This window comes from Camponotus floridanus, unplaced genomic scaffold (assembly GCF_003227725.1).
Source record: "Camponotus floridanus strain SB8 unplaced genomic scaffold, Cflo_v7.5 scaffold164, whole genome shotgun sequence".
Taxonomy (NCBI): Eukaryota; Metazoa; Arthropoda; class Insecta; order Hymenoptera; family Formicidae; genus Camponotus; species Camponotus floridanus.
In genome coordinates this window covers 196,908-217,182 of record NW_020229286.1, presented here as the reverse complement: position 1 = coordinate 217,182, position 20,275 = coordinate 196,908, and the positions used below count along the sequence as shown (strand labels likewise).

The window sequence follows — 20,275 nt, the reverse complement described above, 5'->3', positions numbered from 1 at the left end:
TATATTATATTTTCTATTATATATTATATATTCTATTTATAAGTAATTATATTATATATTTTATTTTTTGTAATTTCTATTTCTGTTTATATATTCTTTATATTTATATTATTATAATGTCTTGACATAATATAGAATAGGCAGTTTATATTCTTTATTGTAATTGTTTTTAGTGATAAAAAACTAAAATTGTTCGGTAGGTGCAAGTAAAAATGTCTATTTTAGGAAAGCTATTCAGTTTTTTTCAGTATATGATCAAATCTAGCACTTGAAACTTAAGTGGCTCTTTATATTTCCTTCGTGAGTGAAAATCGCACACAATAGGAATCTCACTTAAAACGTTATAAATCTAAAAAAAAATCTTAAAAAATCCTCTTTACATGGAATTTTGAATAAAAAAATCTTGGAGATTTCCGGAAATTCAGGGAATTTTTAGGAAATTTGTTTACAATATTTGAGTAGACACTCTGTATATACAATATGAAATATAGTTTAATTTCATATTGTCCAAACTTGAATAAAATGTAATAAATATTTCTTTCTAAAATATTATTTTAATAATGACATCTTATAGAAAAGAAAAAAAAAGAAAGGAAAAAAGAATATTAATTACAAACGTCTATTTTTGAAATAAAGTAAACATTTATGTAAAATGATAATTCCTTGTAAATATGTATATATTGTTAATATATTTTTGTACGTTACGTTTGTTTTTAATTTATTTTAAATTATATGCATTTCATTTTCATTGACTGAACTTTATAATAACTCGTCATAATTTTATAATTGGAATTATTAATAATATATATAACTCACGACTTGTTAGAAATGTCTCTATTTTTTACTAAATGAGATTGGAAATCTAATAGAATTTCTCGGAATACTGACAAAGAGCTACACAAAGGTATCCATTTCCGGTTCAATTCAGACAATCGTAAGCGTTTCCCGTTACATGGATTGAAAACGTCGTACACCGTGAAAAATATCGAAACATTAACATAACAACGATTACGTACGTATGGATAGATTAGAGAGAGTGGGCAGTTATATTGTAATAATTCATCATTAATACGAGTACTAATCAATGAAAAATGCATGGATTCATGATATTCCTTTCTAGTAAAACAGGAAATTTATCGATCGATTGTATTTAAATCGCAACACGACGATGATATCACTTGTTCAAGTAATACCTCGTTTGTAAAAATAAATAAAATTAAATAAAAATAATTAAAGAAAACAATTAAATAAAAATAATTTAATTAAAATTTTATTTTTCAATACCAGTCACTACAATAAAGAAATTAAAACTTTCTTTTGATATTGTAAAAATTATTAGATGTAACAATCCAATAATTACTTTAATAATAAAAACTGTCAATCAATTATATATATATTTTTATACTATTTTAAACATATGTCAAAGGTCATAGATTCTTATTTCGTCTGCATATTCTATATTTACGATTATCGTTAAGCATAGAATAGGTCATAAATTTATTGAGTTCCAAAAAAAAAGATCATAAATTAATTAATTAAGGATAAAAATAACAAAGATTGTTAAGAGTAGAGAATATATCAGAAATTTATTATTGGAGAAGTTGGCACTTATAGGATCTGAAAAAATAAGAAAAGACGTTGGAATTTCTGAATTGATTTAAAAACGAGGAAATCAAATTAACGGAAATGTCAATTAATTATTAAAATTAATCTTAATAAATTGTAAATATCGCGAGTGCAAGGATATATGAGTGAGAATTTCTTCGCGAATATATCTCTAGAACACCGGTTCTTCTGCGAAAACTTGTTGACTCGGAAGGAAGACAAAGGATTCTCGCGAGTAAAAGGGGGAAGCAAAATTAGTTTGCGGCAACCGAGAACTTAGATCAAACCGTCAAACGCGAACTCGACGTAATCGAGCCCGCGTGCAATTAAAATCTCCGTAATTTGAGCCTCGAAGAAAAGCTCAACTTGTTCTTTTGCGAATCTAACGGCGAAGATGAGATTACGAGGAAAAGTCGAATTATCATCAATCAGCATTTATCATATTGTTCTAAATATATGAAAATAAAATGTAAAATATTTTTGTTATACACAAAAAGAGAAAGAGTCTCTGGATAGGGAAAGGAAAGAGTCTCTATCCAGAGACTCTTTCTCTTTTTGTGTATAACAAAAATATTTTACATTTTATTTTCATATATTTAGAACAATATGATAAATTTTAATTTTATATTTTGGAACAACATATATTTTACAAGAGGTATTATAAAATATTTAAATAAAGATATTCTCTATCCATTAAAATTAAATAAATTTTGATTTTCAAAATCAAATAAATCTTAATTTAAAGTTCTTAATAAAAAAGACAAAGAAATAAAAAAAAGAAACGACAGAGATTATATAATTCAGAAATAAAAAAAATCAATTCTCATTTTATTTAATATCCGATATTCGTTAATCGTCGTAACCCACGCACGTGCGATCGCACGTGTTCTATAATGACAACTGCAGCAGAGACTAAAAATTTTTCCCGGCCGTATCGTTTTTCCCCGATGCAGATACGGGTGAATACAAACGATCGAGAGAAAGAGAGAGACAGAAAGAGAGAGCACTGTACATGCGGGCCTTCTTTCCTTTCGTGTATTACATGTCTCTTGCATGCACGATAAAAACGCGTTAGTGCGTAATCGAACCCACGTCATTCCAAATGTAATGGCAAATAAACCTCTATAGACTTCCTGTAAATTAAATCGTAATCGCGCCGAAGAATAAAATTCCATTTCCTGCCGTGTTTTTTTTTTTTTTTTTTTTTTTTTTTTTTTCGAAATTTGTTGTGTTAATCGTGAAAATTCCGAGCAATTTTTACTTTCATCTCGAAGCAAAAAATTACGACATTATCACGTAATCAAAACGAAGATGGTAAGATATAATATATATTAATCGAAAAAAAAGATATATATATATATATATATATATATATATATATATGCGAAAAATTTTAGGAGATGATTCTTTGTCGAAAATTAAAGGAGGTTTTTCATATAAACATTAAAAAGTTTTAATAAAAAAATGAATAAGAGTTGCTAGTTTCATCCCTTATAACAATACGGGAGGCTGAAAAAATATTAATAAATAATCTTTTTACTAGTAGAAAATATCCATCTAATTTCACTTCTTTAACTTGTTCCAAATTTGAGAAAAAAATAAAAACCTAATTTTTACTCCCATTTTTGGAGGAGTGTAACTCCACAGGGGAAAGGATGTAAAAGTATACGTTTATATGAAGAACCCCCCTTAATTTTCGACAAAGAATCATCTAAAATTTTTCGCACTTATTAAGAAAAAAAAAAACATCCCGTATACATATAATATATATATTAAGATTAAAACATTTTCGACATTAATTAATATAATGCATCACCTCTGCATTTATTATGATAATATGAATTACTGATATTAATTAACTCGATCATATCAATATCGTATACCCTATTGTATTTTATTATCATATATACATATATTTAAATATAAAATTATACCGCGTGTATATACGATTTCTAAACTTGTGTGATTACTGTCGTACGACATCCCGAGACGATTAATAGGGTAATTAAAGGGGAGTAGAGGGGAAATGGAAGAAAACGAGCGTGAGGAAGAAATTAGGACGAGGCAGCGTATCATGACGATGTCACGAGGAAGTTGGAGTTATCAGTTACACGCGACATTGTAAACGTACGATGGGCGGCGGTCGCAGCCGCTGCTAATGGCGCACTATCGACATATCAATGCCGCGTTGCGGTGCGCGCATTAATAATCCACGTGATTACCATCGAGCAAACTCATCCCGGGCGCGCGCCATGACGTATTCATGGCGTTCATCGGCCGACCGTCCTCCCTCGCATCCGCGGATGGAAATCGTGGTTTTGATCCTCTCCGCCTGGTTTTCAATCGAGCAGAGCCAAAACTAACATCCCGCTAAATGATTCAAAATCCATGACCCAGAATCGCGAAATTAAAAGATAAGGATGGAGTGCTTCATGGTTTTCCCTGCCGGTCGTAATTCAGGATATCGGTTGCAAAAAAGGCACGAAGAAAAACATGGAATGACGTAAAAAGAGAGAGGGATGTGTGTATGAAAGATTGATGAGGCTGACATTAATTACTTAATAATGATGATCGTATGAAAATGCAATATTATGGATGCTGGTTGGCGATCACCCTTTTCGCCCTTAATGTCTCCTCGCGGTCGTTGATTTCCCCATTCGTGCCTGCGCAAGCTAATCGCGAGAGTCGCGCCTTAATTAGAAATTAGGCGGTCCTATTCCGAACTTTGACGCTGGGGCGTCCAGCTGAATTTTTCATGCGAACGAAATTAGAATCGATCGTCAGACGCGGCATTAAATCGGCGGGGAGGGGGAGGGGGAGGTCAGCAGAGCGAGAGCGGGAAGGGTAAAAAGATTCACCGATAGTGGTCTATCGATGGATATCCCGCAGTCGTGCAATTTTCGTCCCGATTATTTATTTGCCGTCAATTAATGTCAGCTCTTGTTGCGAGAAAATTTATCGATCCGTGCCCGTTGAATTTCGTTTATTAATTTCTTCATCTGTTTGTCTATTTATCGATGGAAGTGGATTTATGCGATACCGTTTATTCCCCTGGTTATCCGTTTGTTTAGTTATGGATTTACCTATTTATTTATTTATTCGTCTATTTACATGCTTTTATCGTAACTAGCCGACTAGTTGATTTATTTTTTGCGTGTTTACTATTATTTTATTTATCTGTCTATTTATTCATAGCAAAAGCTTTTTATTCAGGCAAAATCATTTCTGTTCGATATAATAGAAGAAGTATCTTATTATATTAAGCAACTCTGAAGGAACAGAACGAGCCGAAGCGAAAGGAAGAAAGAAGAAAGTGGGAAAATAGAAAAAGTTCCAAGGCAATCGCGAGGGCATAATAGTTGCTCAATTGCTAATAATGATTTACGTAATTACGAAGTTCGATATGAGACAAAGCGCGAACAGGAGTTCTGTCGGAAAAAGGCGGAAGAGAAGGAGAGATGAAGGAAAGAACCGAGTTATCGCTCTCGTTGCCTCGATCGAGATTAACTCTGAATGATCCCGTTCATTTAAGGACCTATCGATCGATCGATCGATCGATCATGCGAAAAGACTTGCGAGACAAGTAATTCCACAGGAATTTCGCGCCCCCCCCCCTCCCTCTGACTATCGCAATAAATTCCTGTTTCATCGTCGACTGGAAAACCAATAGTAATGTCTACTATTCGAAGAGTTCTTTCTGTGAGAAAATTTTCTTGTAAAATATAATTTTCTTGCGTCAATACGAGATATTTTTGACAGGCGCTCTCTTTTGTAAAAATAATCTCTTTTACAATAATTTTTTAATAATCCTTTTGAAAATTTTGACAAAGATTTGCGAAAATAGAGAGAAAGAGAGTGGGTCGTGTCGAAAAATGTAGATTTGTCGAACGGCAATTACTCGAGACAGCGAAAAAGTTTCCTCCCTCTGACAAATCCTCTCGCCGGAGGGGCGGTTCGAGGAGGAATCGTGACCGGCGCGAGTTTTAATTGCTCGGCGATTAAAAGTTTCCGCGTCGTTCGAGACACTCGTTTCGAGAGATCGAGCGTTGCGTGAGACAGCGACTCTTCCGCTATAGAGCCCAGTAAAATCTACAGAGAGCAGAGGAAGCACCTTTTTTTTTTTTTAATACACCGTAAACTCTCGCGAGACGAAAACACATTCCAAAGTTTGAGATTAAATCAGCTTAATCGATTAATTTCAAGTTACACTCGTTTTAATCGTGAAAAAATTTACGTATTAATATTCCAAGAGTCGAGAATCGTGGAAACTCGACGGGAATCGTTGGAAATACCTTGATCGGCGGAGGAGAATTCACCTGTATCAAGATTTATCTTTCGCGTGTCCTCCGCAAGTGCTTAAAAAAGGATACATCTCTTGGAAGAAGTCCAGATGTGGCGGCTGAAGGATGTCCAGCGCGGAAAGTACCTGCAAAAAGAAAAAAAACAGGAAGCGATTGAGTATCTTGTCCTTTGACTGGATGAGAGAGAGAGAGAGAGAGAAATGGCGCAATCGATCCCTCTTTCTCGTGCAAAAACGCACGGGAATCTAGCAGGCAGAAGCTGCGAGGGGAAGGACGACGATCTAGTCCTTGGGGAAATAAAACGCGGAAATTTCCGGTACGTTCACTATACGACTTACATGGAGAGAGAAAGAGAGGATCTGTCGAGTATTCGTTCAGATATATTTGATGTCAAACGGTATATAATTTGTTTACGAGAAAGCGTATAAAACAAGAATTCTATGTATATAAATAAATAAATAAATAAATAAATAAATATATATATATATATATATTTATTTATGATAATAATAAATAATGTAATTAAACAACAAATAAATATATATATATATATATATATTTATTTATTTATTTATTTATTTGTTGTTTAATTACATTATTTATTATTATCATAGTAATTATTTAATCAACTAATTTCAAAAAATAAATATGATATGTCAATATATATTCAGATATATTTAGATAATTATGTAATCTATAAAAATCTGAAAATCTAATTTTAATTTTATTAAAACAATAGACAAAAGATTTCATAGACTTTTCATAGCGAGCGAAATTATTATAATATCAAGAATATTTGATAATTATTATTCAATTATTACAATAATAAGTGCACTTGGTATATTTATTATTAAATAATATACTCAGATAATGATTATAAAATGTTTGAAAGCTAGAAATCCGATATCGATATTAAGAAATTGCGTCTTTTTAATGTATTTTTTATCTGCATTTCCGTTATATTTTCTTGTCTCTATTATGTTACAATGTTCACATCGATCATATTTGATAGTAACGCAATAAATAATACCACTTACGTTATCGTGTTTGAAGAAGCAAAGCATTTTCAGTTCCCTGAAGACTCGCTTGCTGCTTACGAGACTTTGAAAGACGTTCGGCAGTTTTTTTAAGGCTACTCTCCTGCCATCCCTTGGATCCGTGACAGCCCTGGAAATCACACAAAAATAATACAAAATTTAATATTTTTGCCTTTTATCTCATCCATAAAAAAACAAGACATATTTTATTTTCAAAAATAAAAAACTTGTGTTTCTATATATCGTGTGTTTATGTGTTTATACAAAAGAAATTATAAAATAGCCATCACCTAATTTTTATCATAGCTAATGAAAATATTTAAAAGGATCAATCTCGTTTTTACTTTTTCCCTTTTATCAAATTTCCTTTTTAGTTTATTTTTCCTTTTTATCTTACTATTACTTATCGTTGCTATTATTCCCTATTTTATTATGTTTTAAAAATATAAAATAAATGTTTAAAAAGATTGTGTAAAGAAATATCTGTAAGCATAAAACAAAAAGGAGCAAAAAAGCCACATGATGATTAAAACCATCTTGTATATTCCCTCTTAGGTTTACAATATATTATAGGTCTCTTTTCCGGATTAAGAAAAATCTTTCATTAGGGAAAAATGAGCGGCAGAGGAATCGATTTCAATTTTAATTTCGCGATCAAGAGGAAAGGGGAGAGAAGTTATTGGGGAATGATCGACTAAATAACGCCGGGAAGCTTGTATTGTGGAATAAATCTGGAAACACGAATGAGGGACCGCCTCCCCTCGTTAGTCTCTCTCTCAGTCTCTCCTAGGCTAGTTCCGAGAATAATTATTATCCCTGCAATTAGTCTGTTTACGGCTATGGGTTCGATTTCATTGTCGAGTGTTGTCGTTACCACAAACCGACGATTTCGATTTACGAGAATCAGAGAGAGAGAGAGAGAGAGAGAGAGAGAGAGAGAGAGAGAGAGAGAGGAGGGGGGGGGGGAGAACCCGATGCGCGGCTAAAATCCCATTTTCGGTCATCGCCCATGTGCCATATCGTCTGCCTAGACAGATAAAGTAATTCCTCGTTTTTGAACGAGGTGAGAGAGCAGGAAATAAAGGAGGAGGAGGAGGAAAATGGGTTTTCGATCCGCGACGATCGCATGATATATTGATATAAAACGTACATAACAGAGAGATATTTAGTTAAATGTAAGTACATTTATAAATACACAAATAAAAATATAACCTATATCATATTTATTTTTATCATAATTATCACTTGTGTAACAAGACAGACTTGTGTGACAAGAAACATCCTATAAGGATTTGGAAATTAAATGAGAAAACAAAATATACATTATATGAAATTAAAGTAAAATTGATTATATGAGAGAGGGAGAGAGAGAGAGATATTATTATACATATATTATCTAAATTAAAAACATTAACCATACAATATTAATAATTAATAAATAATAAATAATAAATGTATAAAAATTAATTGACAATAAAATATTAGGCTCATTTTATTGTCAATTAATTTTTATACGTTACTATAATTATATTCAAAACGATTTATTTATTTTCGATCGCTTTTGTCCGGTCTTATATAAGGTGAACGCGAAAACGACAAACCTCGTACTAATCGCGTCGCAATCGTTAGCTTCGTTATAGCTCGCTAAATCGATTCGTTCGCGGGAGACGGTCGACTCTCGCGACACCACGTGGCCTAAAAAAATAAACGAGAATAAATAAACGAAAAAAATAAACGAGACTGTCGATAAGCGGCCAAAACGGGCCCATTATCTCGAGTGTGTCGCCTCTTTGAGCGCCACTCACATGTATTTTCAACCAGTCGGATTCGTTCATTGCACCATCGTACAATTTCAATGATCCAATCAAAGAAGCAAAAAATTGTGGAAATTCTTGCATTACAACTTTCCAACTTATCCGACAAACGAAGGAAATACAATACATATATAGATAAATAGATCAATTTATTCGCTCTGAAAAAGTTGTTTTACAGAATGTCAATAAAATATAATTAAGAGCAAAAAGCGAAGTAAAGATATCTCTTAATAATAATAGTAAAAAAAAATAAAACAAAAAATATAAAGAGATTCGTAAATTATGATTGTTTACATTATATTGACAATGTTATTGTAATAATTTAATTTACTTCATTTATTTTATATTTTTTAAAATATAGAATATGCATGTGTCAGATTCAATGGATAAATTTAATTTTCAAAAATTACACGTGTATAAATTATTTTCGAATTATTTACAAAAGTGTAAATGCATAAACAATATTTTATATATATATATATATATATATATATATATATATATATAAATTAATTTAATTAAATTCTAATATTCTGATAAAATTTATAATTTTTGATTCAAATCAAAACATTGATTTAAATAAAAAAAAAAAAATTAAAATTTTAAGGAACAAGATAAAACCAGTAAAAATATTTCTCGAATAAATAATAAAATTAAAACATCTTCATTCATGAAGCATCTCTGAAATTTTGCGCGTATTTTCGAAAAATTGCGACGATCGTCGAGTATGTTTTCGCAATTCGATTCATCCGCGAAAATTAGCGTGCGAGGACGTTAATTACATGGTCGAGTTTCTTCGAGTCGTAGAATAAACAAAAGGAGAGGAAGAAGGGGAGGGAGGAAAAAAGAGGTGAACGAGCCGTCGCGAACCGACGAGAGATTAAGGTCGATCCACGAAGCCGAGCGAGTCACGAACGTAGAAAGGTACGACGACCTTCGAAAAGGGTCAACGCACCCATCCGCCGAGCGGTGCGCCGAGCGTAGTAAACGGAAGTGAAGTCACGAATTTCGGAGCGGAACGACCGTGAAATGACGCGACGCGCGGGTGGAACGGGGAGGAACGGGGGAAGGGAAGGTAACTCGCCCCCGGGGATCCACTGTCGCGGTTTAGGCTATGTTTATTCATTCGAAATCCGGCGACGAGCCGACGATGGGACACACACATGCACACGTGCAAACACACGCAATCGCCGGTGGGCTCCTCACCGGAAGTTCTAGGGGTTATTGTAGAAGCGAGTAGGTCTGCTGGAAGGTGAGAAACGAGATGCAAATATAGGACGTCTAATAACCACCGTGTATCTCGAAAGAAACTGTGCTAAGCTCGCGAATTACGGAGCACCTTGTATACAATGGATCGCTCCGAAAATAGAAAAGACGGAAAAAAGAAACAATGGTATCTCCTATATCGAAAATTAGCGAATGTATTTCGCAGATCCATAACGATTCAAAGATAGTGATCAATTTTCCTAGCTTCCTTATTATTTTATGAGTCTCTCTGTCTCTCTCTTGCATCATAAACGTGTCGAAATTCCCTTGAGGATATTGTTGATCGGTTTGATGGCCAATAACGAAACCAATGACTTTGGGGTCTGATTAGGGTGTTGGTTTTATCGGGGTGTCTCGTCACCTTGTCGGTGACAAATTTCTTGAGAGAGCTCTTTGTTAGAAAAGGTCGTCGAACGAAGAGTCTCGCGAGTGATTCACCTGCTGCCTGGGAATGTTAAAAGTATCATCGTCGTCGGCGTTTTTTTTTTGTTCATCGGAAACAAATAACGAATGATTATTTATCGCGCGATCTTTCGCAAACCAAGACGGTTATCGCGGGTGATAATATAGTTCTTTATCGCACGGACTGATCTTTGTTTTACGTTTATTGTAAGGAAGGGAAGAATAAAAAAAACAAACATTTTAATTTTATGTTTCCGTTTGAAGGCATTTCGATCTTCCCTGGATGTTACATTACATCCGCTAACGCGAATGCAATCCGGAAACACGTATAAAGGCCGAAACAATGGTGTGTTACGTGTATCAGTATCAGGTCGATTTTATTTTATCGGCCGTGACCTCTCTTATGCAAACAAATGAAAAATAAAATCACGCTTCGGTGCGCAATCAAAATAAATTAATTTGTTGAATGAAAATAAGAGAAAAGGGGAGAGAATTTTTTCGAATATTTCACTCTGTGGCGAATTTTATCCGTGGGATATTTTAAATGATATTAATGAAATTAAATATCACATGCATTTATGATACTGATATTTATATACGCGAATTTTTCCTGCGATATAAGCGTTGTATTCGATCATTGGGATTTTAAGAATAATTCGGTAAAAAAGAATGTATTAAAATATATATTAGAAATATACATACATATTTCATAAATAGTAAAAGTGCATATACTTTTTTTATTTTTTATTTTATATAATTCTATATTTTATTTATATTTTATATATTTATATAAATCTAATTTCACATTTTTTCTCGTGGTCTCTTTTTAATATAAAAATTATTTAATTTTGTTAATGAAAAATAATATTACAAATAAATAAAAAATAAAAAATAATTAAATATGAAATAATAAATAATTAAATAATTAAAATAATAAATAATAAAAAAAATTTTTTAATGAAAAATAAATAAAACAATAAATAATAATTAATATAACAAATAATTAAATAATTTTATTACAAATAATATTTGAAGGTAATTTTGTGATTTTTATTAAGAATAGAATAATTAATAAAATTAGAATAAAGTTTTTGCTTATGTATCCTATAATTTCTTATTAAAATTGCGATCAATCGAGGAGCATATGTCTTTTGAATTCAACAGAGGATTTCCGCGACGAAGAGAAAGCGTACAATTTTTGGGATATCCTGCATTTTGAAAGACGGCAGATGGGGCCATTCAAAACCGGGTTCGAATGTGATCTTTTCGCCTCGTGGCGAACGCGACATGACATTTCGATAAATTTGTACAAGATATATCTGAAGAAGATTTAATATCTCACAAAAAGTACAATTCTAATAATAATAATAAATCTTTAAACAAGAATACTTTAACATCTCGATTAATCTCTAAACCTCAGATTAAAATTCGATAAAAGAAACAATCCACTGATAATCCAATTGTCAAAGCTCTTTGTGCACTTGGAGAAACTTTTATTATAAAATAGTTTAAGATACGAGAGCTATCAGTGATATTTTCATGTTCGAGTTGCTGAAAAATCACTTGAAAATTCTCTTAAAACTATTCCAAGCCATGTATATGTATATGTATATGTATATGTATATGTACATGTATATGTATATGTAATTATTTTGAAACATCCTTTAGAGAGGATACGAGAGAGAAGAGAGACGTTTCGTCTGTCAATCTAGCATCTGGCGGATCATTCTCGCCTTCGAAGATTGCGGTATCCGCAACATCGCGCAACTTTGCAGTCTCGAAGAAGCTTGTCGTATCATCGCATCGCGAAAAGACGCTGAAAAGACGCACGTAGCTGCAATTTGCGAACGGCCGCCTACCGAATGCCGCATAATTACGACGTTTCCTGGGGAAAGCTCGCGTGCAACGCGCGCGCGTCGTTGTTGCAACATTTCAACGCGTGCAGCGCACAACAAAAGCGGCGTTTCAAAGGAAAATTGGCGCAACAGAGGTGCGCCGTTTTCCGTTTGCTAAGAATACAAAAAAAAAATGTAAAAGAAGATCACAAAGTTCTTAGAGGGGACGGTGCATGCAATATCTCTCGTGTATCGCAGTCTAGGAAAGAAGAGAAGGGGAGGGGGTTTGGAGAGGAATCGTATTATTAAATTATCTCGAAGAAATTAATTTGAAATAAAATTACGAGATAAATTTATCGTACACAATTCTCATTGAATTTTTTATGATAATCCCGATTTTAATTTTTCTCCATTTTTCCCAAGCAATTGTTTTGACTTATTAAAACGCGATATATCTCCATAAACCCTTGATGCACTTTGTCGCTGCGTTTCTTCAATAAAGTTGGAGATCGTTTTTTTCGCCGATCTCAATTATTATCCCTGCTCGCTGAATATTATTATTTTAAAGTGAGTGAGGAAAGAAGGGATGTTTCTTCAAAGCCACGTGTGCACGACAGATAAAAAGCGAGCAGGAGCAGAAGGAAGGGGGAGAGGGAGATTATCGATTTCTCGCACGCATGTCAATTGCCATTTACACGCAAACGGCGAGGAATAAATCTCTAGATCTTTTCAAAAATCTAAAGAAAATGTATAAGAAACCATCGAGATGTACATTCCTCGGGATAAAATCCCGAGTAACCGACTAAATATTATAGAAAGATAAATTATAGAAATGCAATTAAAGTGAATATTAAGAATCGTAAACATAAACAACAATCATATTAAAATGAATTTTCCTACGCGTATAATTAAGCTTCTTTATTATATAAATTTTAATTACAAAATTAATTATTTCTCGTAACAAGAATTTATTATGAATTTATTAAGAATTTATTACGAATGAATTAATGTCAGAGAAAGCAGGATCTTCGAGCAACTGAAAAATTCCTAGGAAAAACGTATTTTTCGAAGAAGTTGCAGATATTATGTTAGACGAGATTAAGATTCCCGAATGCGGAGGCAGTTGATAAAAATTGCATCGCGCGAGACTGATAGCATCAGACTCGATTCGCAGAAGGTTGCCGTTGGTCGCGGGAAAAACGCTGTCGGCTTACAAAAACACGAGCAATTGCCATCCCTCCGCATCTCGCGCGCGCGCAAAACCGACAGCTGCTGTCGGCGGCCTCACCTGCAGCCGCTGCACCTGCGCTCGTTCGACGTTCGTGTGTACTCACCTGCGTCTCGCAAGTGACCCGCGGCGAGCGTGCAACCAGAGTAACGACTATGAAGAAAGGGGGAGAGAAAGAGAGGAGGGAAGAAAGAGGCAAAGAGAGGAAGAGAGAGAGAGAGAGAGAGAAAGCAAGCGTTTAATAATATCGCACTTCCGACTCTGCATATTATATCGAGATGGATCATAAGGGTACGTAAAGGTCACCGTCGCGAACGCGGATTGATAAGTAAGTGCGTATAACGCAGTGCGTAACGCATAATCGAGTCTATGGGAGTCGATTGTCACGACGAGTCGTCGTGTGTCGTTTGGCGAAATTTATCGTTCATTGATCCCTTTATATGCACTTGTGTAAATTGGTGTGCAATAATGTTTACGATACGTCGCGTCGTTCGTTATGGATTACTATATCGTGCGTTGTACTCGATAATAAAATATGTATAAAGAGACCTTATGTGCAGAAAAGCTTGGCAAAGATCCAAATTGAGGAAAGTGAATTAAAGTGATCGAGAGAAATTGTGAATAAATATTCTAATTAAATAGAATAAAAATATAAATTATATTGAAATAATTATATATGAAATTTAAAAATAATTTTTCAAATGAAAATTTATTTAAATATCGAGCGTCAAATTATTTTACATAAATAAGAAAGAACTATTTTGTTAATAATTTAGAATTTAAAATTAATATTTTTTAAAGGAAAATAAAATTTTCATTTTTGCGGGCATTTATATTCAATTTATTCAAGTTTGATAAATTAAACTACTTTATTATATTTAATAATACAATATACATGTTTTTTATGTTTGATTAATTAATTTTATTTTAATTATAATATATAATTTTATTTTAATTATAATTATATAATTTTATTTTATTTATAATATATTTTATTATATTTAATAAATTAAACTACTTGGTTTCAGCTTTCTATTAATTATTGTTTGCTAAAATATCGGTGCATTTATGTATGGATTATTGTAAATGCAACGTAAATTCATCTCTTGAGAAAATATCCTCGAATTCGTTGATATTCGGAACAAACTGTTCAGCGGTGGCCTTTATTTCGCCCTAGTCGAACAGACAGTCATAAATCAGCTGAAACGCAGCTTCTTGTTCCGCGATCGCCGCCGGCAAAAGCTCGTCGTGAAACTATGGTTCTTTGCATCTCGAATCAAACGCGTTTCTCAGAGCTTCGCTCTCAACAATACATATTTCCCTCATCGCGACGAGCTTGCATAAGCGAAGGAATACGACGAAGAACATCGCGGCGTTAAGAAAAGAGGAGAGAAAGAACCGACAGCTTGCGACTATCTGTTTATGAGAGATATTTTTCTTGCTTTTTGCGGATTTGTTCGCTAAAGTTTATGCTTCTTCCCACGATCGCTTTTAAATAAATAGATACATCAAGTAAAAAGTACCTTCGGCTTTTTACTTATGTTGTCGGAAAATCTTTCTTTGTTTTATGCGTCTTTATTTTAAATTATATTTTTAATAAATGTCTGTCTTTATTTTAAATTATATTTTTAATAATATTAATTATATTAATATTATATCATTTAATAATATTAATTGATATTAATTTAATCAACTTAAAATTAGATTATATTTTAATCATTATTTTATATTAGTTGTATGATTTTCTTCTTCCATGTTATTAATTATAATTATCAAATTTTGTTAATAATTTACAATTTAAAATTAATATTTTTTTTAAGAAAAATAAAATCTCCATTTTTGCGGGTATTTATATTCAATTATTATTTTCCTAATCCTTCTATGAATGGTTTTATTATACGTCACGATCACACTCGCAGGTGCAAATACGCAATATTGCGAAAGATCTCTCGAAAACATCTCAAACTCGGAGATTTTCGTGAATTTCATGGAATCGATCCTTTGAATATGCGTCCCCTGGAGTAAGTGCCGCGATGTATTTACGCTCGCAAGCTCAAGCGGACGCGGAAGTTCCGTCCAACTAGTTTGAATTTAACAAGGAGAAACCGCGACGCGCTTCGGACGACGTGTCGTGGGACTTAGCGAGAGACAGAGAGAACGTTTGCGTAATTATCCCGTGATAGGTTCCCGGCTCAAAGTTAGTCGCGGAGAAGTAGTTCGTTCTCTCAATGAGATACATACATATGTATATACATGTATCACTCCTGCTTCAGGTCGCACGTGGGAAATCTGACGAGTGAAAAATGTGCGATATGATATGGAAAACATTCCAAACATTCCATTTATTTCATTAACTAAATTCAATATTTATTTATCATTTGATATTATTTCCTATCGACTATGTCCTCGACAAATTCTATTAAATTTTGACAGCTCTTCGGTTTTTGATTCGGTCTTGATTTGACAGCCAAAATTTGCTTGACATTCGTATTAATTTCTTTTATTATTTTAATAATAGCTCGTTTGAGGTACTTGCCTCTTATTCGATTAATTGATAAATTTCTATACGTTTTTAATTTATATTTTATAGAAAACTTTATTGAAAAAATGTTTAATTAATTTTAATTATTTTATTTTTATAAATTTCTTCTTGTATTTTGTAGAAAGTTTATTTCATTAACTAAAGTTAATCTTATTTATCATTTGATATTATTTCCAAGTTTTTATTTTCAGTGTAACTTTATCGCAAATTATTACTCGAGTAAATTTTCACTCGCGAAATTCGTTTAGTTAATATGTATTTTAAGAGATCCAGCTCTGGTCGGGATATATTTGACGCACGATTCCTGGCATCAGAATCTCTTTGAAAATTTTCGCGAAGGAAATTTCGGAGCTTCACGGTTCGTTTCCGCTTCGATTTTCCGTTCTCCGCTTCCGGCGGTGGATCAATTGATACCATGGGGTTTCGACGGGCCACGGGTGAAACGTGACCCGGAGATCCTCGGCGAGAAAACTACAGCTACAAGAACCCGCTCGGCAGCCACCTCGTCGAGGAAAACGACGCAAAGGCAGAGAGAAGGGAAAGGAGAGCGACAGAGGGAGGGAGGGAGGGAGGGGGAGAGATAGAGAGAGAGAAAGATGAACGGGGGCAAAGAGAGGAAGGGATCTGTGGAGCGAAACCGGATGGAACGCCCGGTATATCTAGATGATTCGCCTGCGTGCTTCGCTCGGCGCCCTTACGAAACCGGATAACAGCCCTCCGCGCAGAGATAACTGATCTTTATGCTTCGTTTCCATGAACCACCACGCTTACGTTGTGTCTTGCCATCGTTGTTAAATGTACATCATTATCATTTCAACATGTCCCATGCGCTTTCGAAATTTTTCTCTACCAAATCACCGAATTGATGACGATTTAAATTTAATCTTTATTTTATTCCCGATTCTTGCGTAGATTTTACTTCTTTGAAGAATTTTCTTTTTACTATCTAAATCTATCAATCAAATTTGGATTCCAAATATATACCTGAACAATACACAGAAAAAAGGACATTCTTGTTTTAAAAATATATTTAGTTTTAACATGGAAATCTTGAAATGAGAATATATTGCGTTAATTAAAGAAAAATATAATTGCTTGAATAATTGCTTACTTGAATAAAGCCATTTTATATAGTTCAATCGAGCAAAATATATTCTTATGATTTAAGATTTAATTTTCTTGAATGGAAAAGAAACAATGTTAGATGGAAAATAACATTTTTAAATCAAAGATTATAATTTTCTTAAAGTAGAATTAAATAATTATATATTCGTAAGGTGACAATTACAATATTAAAATAAGATTGTAATATTGTTGAAATTTAAAATTATTAAATTCTTCTAAGAAGATTATAAATTGTTGCGTATATACGAAACAATGAACGCGTTAGTTTAAGTATATAAATTTTGATTTGACACTTTTTTTTCTGTACACGACGTATGCTTTACATCTGTAAAAAGAAAATTTACAATGGGTTATTATTGAAATTGTACGATCATAAAGCAGTAACATTCTATTTAGGCTTCGTTTCCATGAACCATTATGCTTGCACTTTACAATGTCTTACCATCATTGTTAAATGTACATTATTGTTTCAACGTCCCATGCGCTTTTGAAATTTTTTTCTACCGAGTCACCGAATAATTGATGACAAACGAAATTTAATCTTTATGTATATTTTGTTTCCATTCTCGTACATATATTTTCTCCTTCTTTGAAGGAGTTTTTCTTTCACTAAATCCATCAATCAAATTTGGATTTCAAATATATACCTGAACAATACACGACGTATCCTTGGTACATCCGTATGTAAAAAGGAAATTTACATCGGATTATTATTTATTATCGATTTATTATCGAAATGTATGATTGTAAAGCAGCAACATTCTATTTAGGCTTCGTTTCCATGAATCACCATGCTTGTACTCTGTGTTATCTTACCATCGTTGTTATAAATGTACATCGTTATTATTTCAACGTTCCATGCGTTTTCGAAATTTTTTTCTACCGAGTCATCGAATAATTGATGACAAACGAAATTGAATCTTATATTTATGTATATTTTGTTTCCATTCTCGTACAGATATTTCCTCCTTCTTTGAAGGACTTCTTTCACTAAATCCATCAATCATCAATTTGGATTTCAAATACATTGAACAACGCTCGACATGAATACATCTTTGGTACGTTTGTATGTAAAAAGGAGATTTATAAAGGGTCATTATCTAAATGTACGATCGTAAAGCAGCAACATTCTATTTCCATTGTGCGTGCCAGGTTAAAGATCAATCCTTGGAAAACCCTTGTTTCCTCCGCAGCTTCGAAACTGCCCATTGTTCCCCAAATAGAATTCCCGAAAAGTACGGCTTCTTTTTCAAAGCACGGAGGTTGAAGAAGGAAAGTAACTGGGTTGTATATTTCATAGCGGGGCAATCGATAGGATTCGAGGTCATTCCGATAACCTTTGCTAATGGTGGCTTTCTATGGCGCCGCGCGAGCAGGAGACGTCAGAATCGTGGGAGCCCACGTGTCGGGGTCAACGGCATGTATAAACGAGCAGCGAGCCGAACTGCAAACCATCACTTTAATCAGACGTTCGAAAAAAAGAGAGAGAAAGAAGCACGTTGGCTTATCGTTTTCATTCCTGTCTCTTACCCTCCTCAAGAGTTATCGTCCGCTTTAAACGCGTTGCAATTGATAGGGAACGGAATCTTTTTCACTCGTTTGCCACTCGAAGGCGAATAAAAGAAATGAATACTATAAAATTGTGCAAAAGTCGCAGTCGCTTTACACGGATGATAAAAAGGAGATCGCACGCTTTGCAGATCTTAAATTAATAATTTAATGAAAGCGTCACCGTAACTTCTTTAATTAATGTAATTAAGAGAGCTTTTATAAATAAATACCCGGAAATGAGCTTCAACTAAAATCCCTTTTCTTAAAATCCAGTTTATTTCAAATTTTTCCTAATAAATTGTATTTAACAAAATTTTGCAACAAAAATATATCAGCCACTTTTCACTTTTTTATCAATTGACAAGTCGAATCGCCAACAAATCAATTGGATAATCAGTCGCTAAGATGAAGAAGATAGTTTTTTTCTCAAAATTCCGGCCAAAGTAAAATCTCGAAACGTCAATAATCATTAATGATGCATCGAGATTCGGCGAGACAGGATATGCAACGTGCTTGCACTTATCCTATCACGCTTGCGTCGACTAAATTTGAAACGGTCCAATGGTTCGTTCTCGGTGCTTTAGTTTCTCACGAGTCTGTGTAATTCCATTAGCATCGAAGCCTGGAACTAGTTCGCGAAACAATAGGCCGATTTCGAAGACGAGGATTGGCTAAAATTGATCGTTCCTAGCCTTGAAAGCTCTTGAAAATTGAGAATGTCGAGTGGTAACGAGACATCATAATCGGATCAATAATAAATAATTAATAAACGCGCCCAAATGTCTGTGCTTTGAAAAATTAATGTTACAATCATGCGCAAGATAGCTAAGTAAATGTATAAAAGCCGACTTAATTATCCTTAATTATAATTTTTAAAATTTGTAATTATCCCTCTTACCTTGAGACAAAATCGAAAGCAATTCTTTTTTTTTTTTAATTTTACGAGCAATTCTTTTTTTTTTTTAATGTTACGAGCTCAGGGATTTTAATTTTCTAGCGTCCCAAAAATCCTTCAGCATTTTAGACCATCGACTTCTAGCCTGCGACATTAATCCCTCGAAAACTGATTACTTCGGACGACTTTTTCGCGGGGAAATATCTTCGACTCGAGGGAGCATCCGCGATCGATGACGACTTCCCCAGCAGTTATTCGCGTCGCTCTTTTTTCCCGTCGCGAATGACGTCACGCGAAACCTCGATGTACACGCGTCTGAATGTGCGGTTGCATGTGCGAGCACACGTGTCGACGACGACGGGGAGGACAAAGATACTTCGCCATCTGCGCCGCGACAGCTGCAACGTGCGACGGATGCACGTGGGGGAGGTGGAAGGAGGGCGGGGGACACGCACATGTGCACACATACGTGCATGCATGAAGAAGGGGTGCCGCTCCCCCGTGCGTCGTTAATCTACTTTCATTATATTTTCGCAATTGGCGCACTTCGTGCGTGCTCTTCTCCTCGCGTTCCCTCTTCGGGGTACTCTTTATTTAACTTCCAACCGTCATACGCCAGCCGTCGCAATTTTGCCGGCCTCCTTTTTTCCTTTACCCTGCTGCTTTTCTCCCTC

The 20,275-nt window shown here is 33.9% G+C and overlaps 1 protein-coding gene across 1 annotated transcript in view; it reads right to left on the bottom strand.

Moving 5' to 3' along the window:
* LOC105248529 (serine/threonine-protein kinase NLK) overlaps positions 1–20,275 on the bottom strand; it is a 94,484-nt gene that overhangs the window by 33,508 nt on the left and 40,701 nt on the right. The window contains exons 2-3 of the mRNA XM_025407151.1: positions 6,944–7,073; positions 5,976–6,031 (exon numbers count right to left, since the gene is read on the bottom strand). Of these exons, the coding sequence (XP_025262936.1) occupies positions 5,976–6,031; positions 6,944–7,073 (186 nt within the window). The remainder of the gene's footprint in view (positions 1–5,975; positions 6,032–6,943; positions 7,074–20,275) is intronic.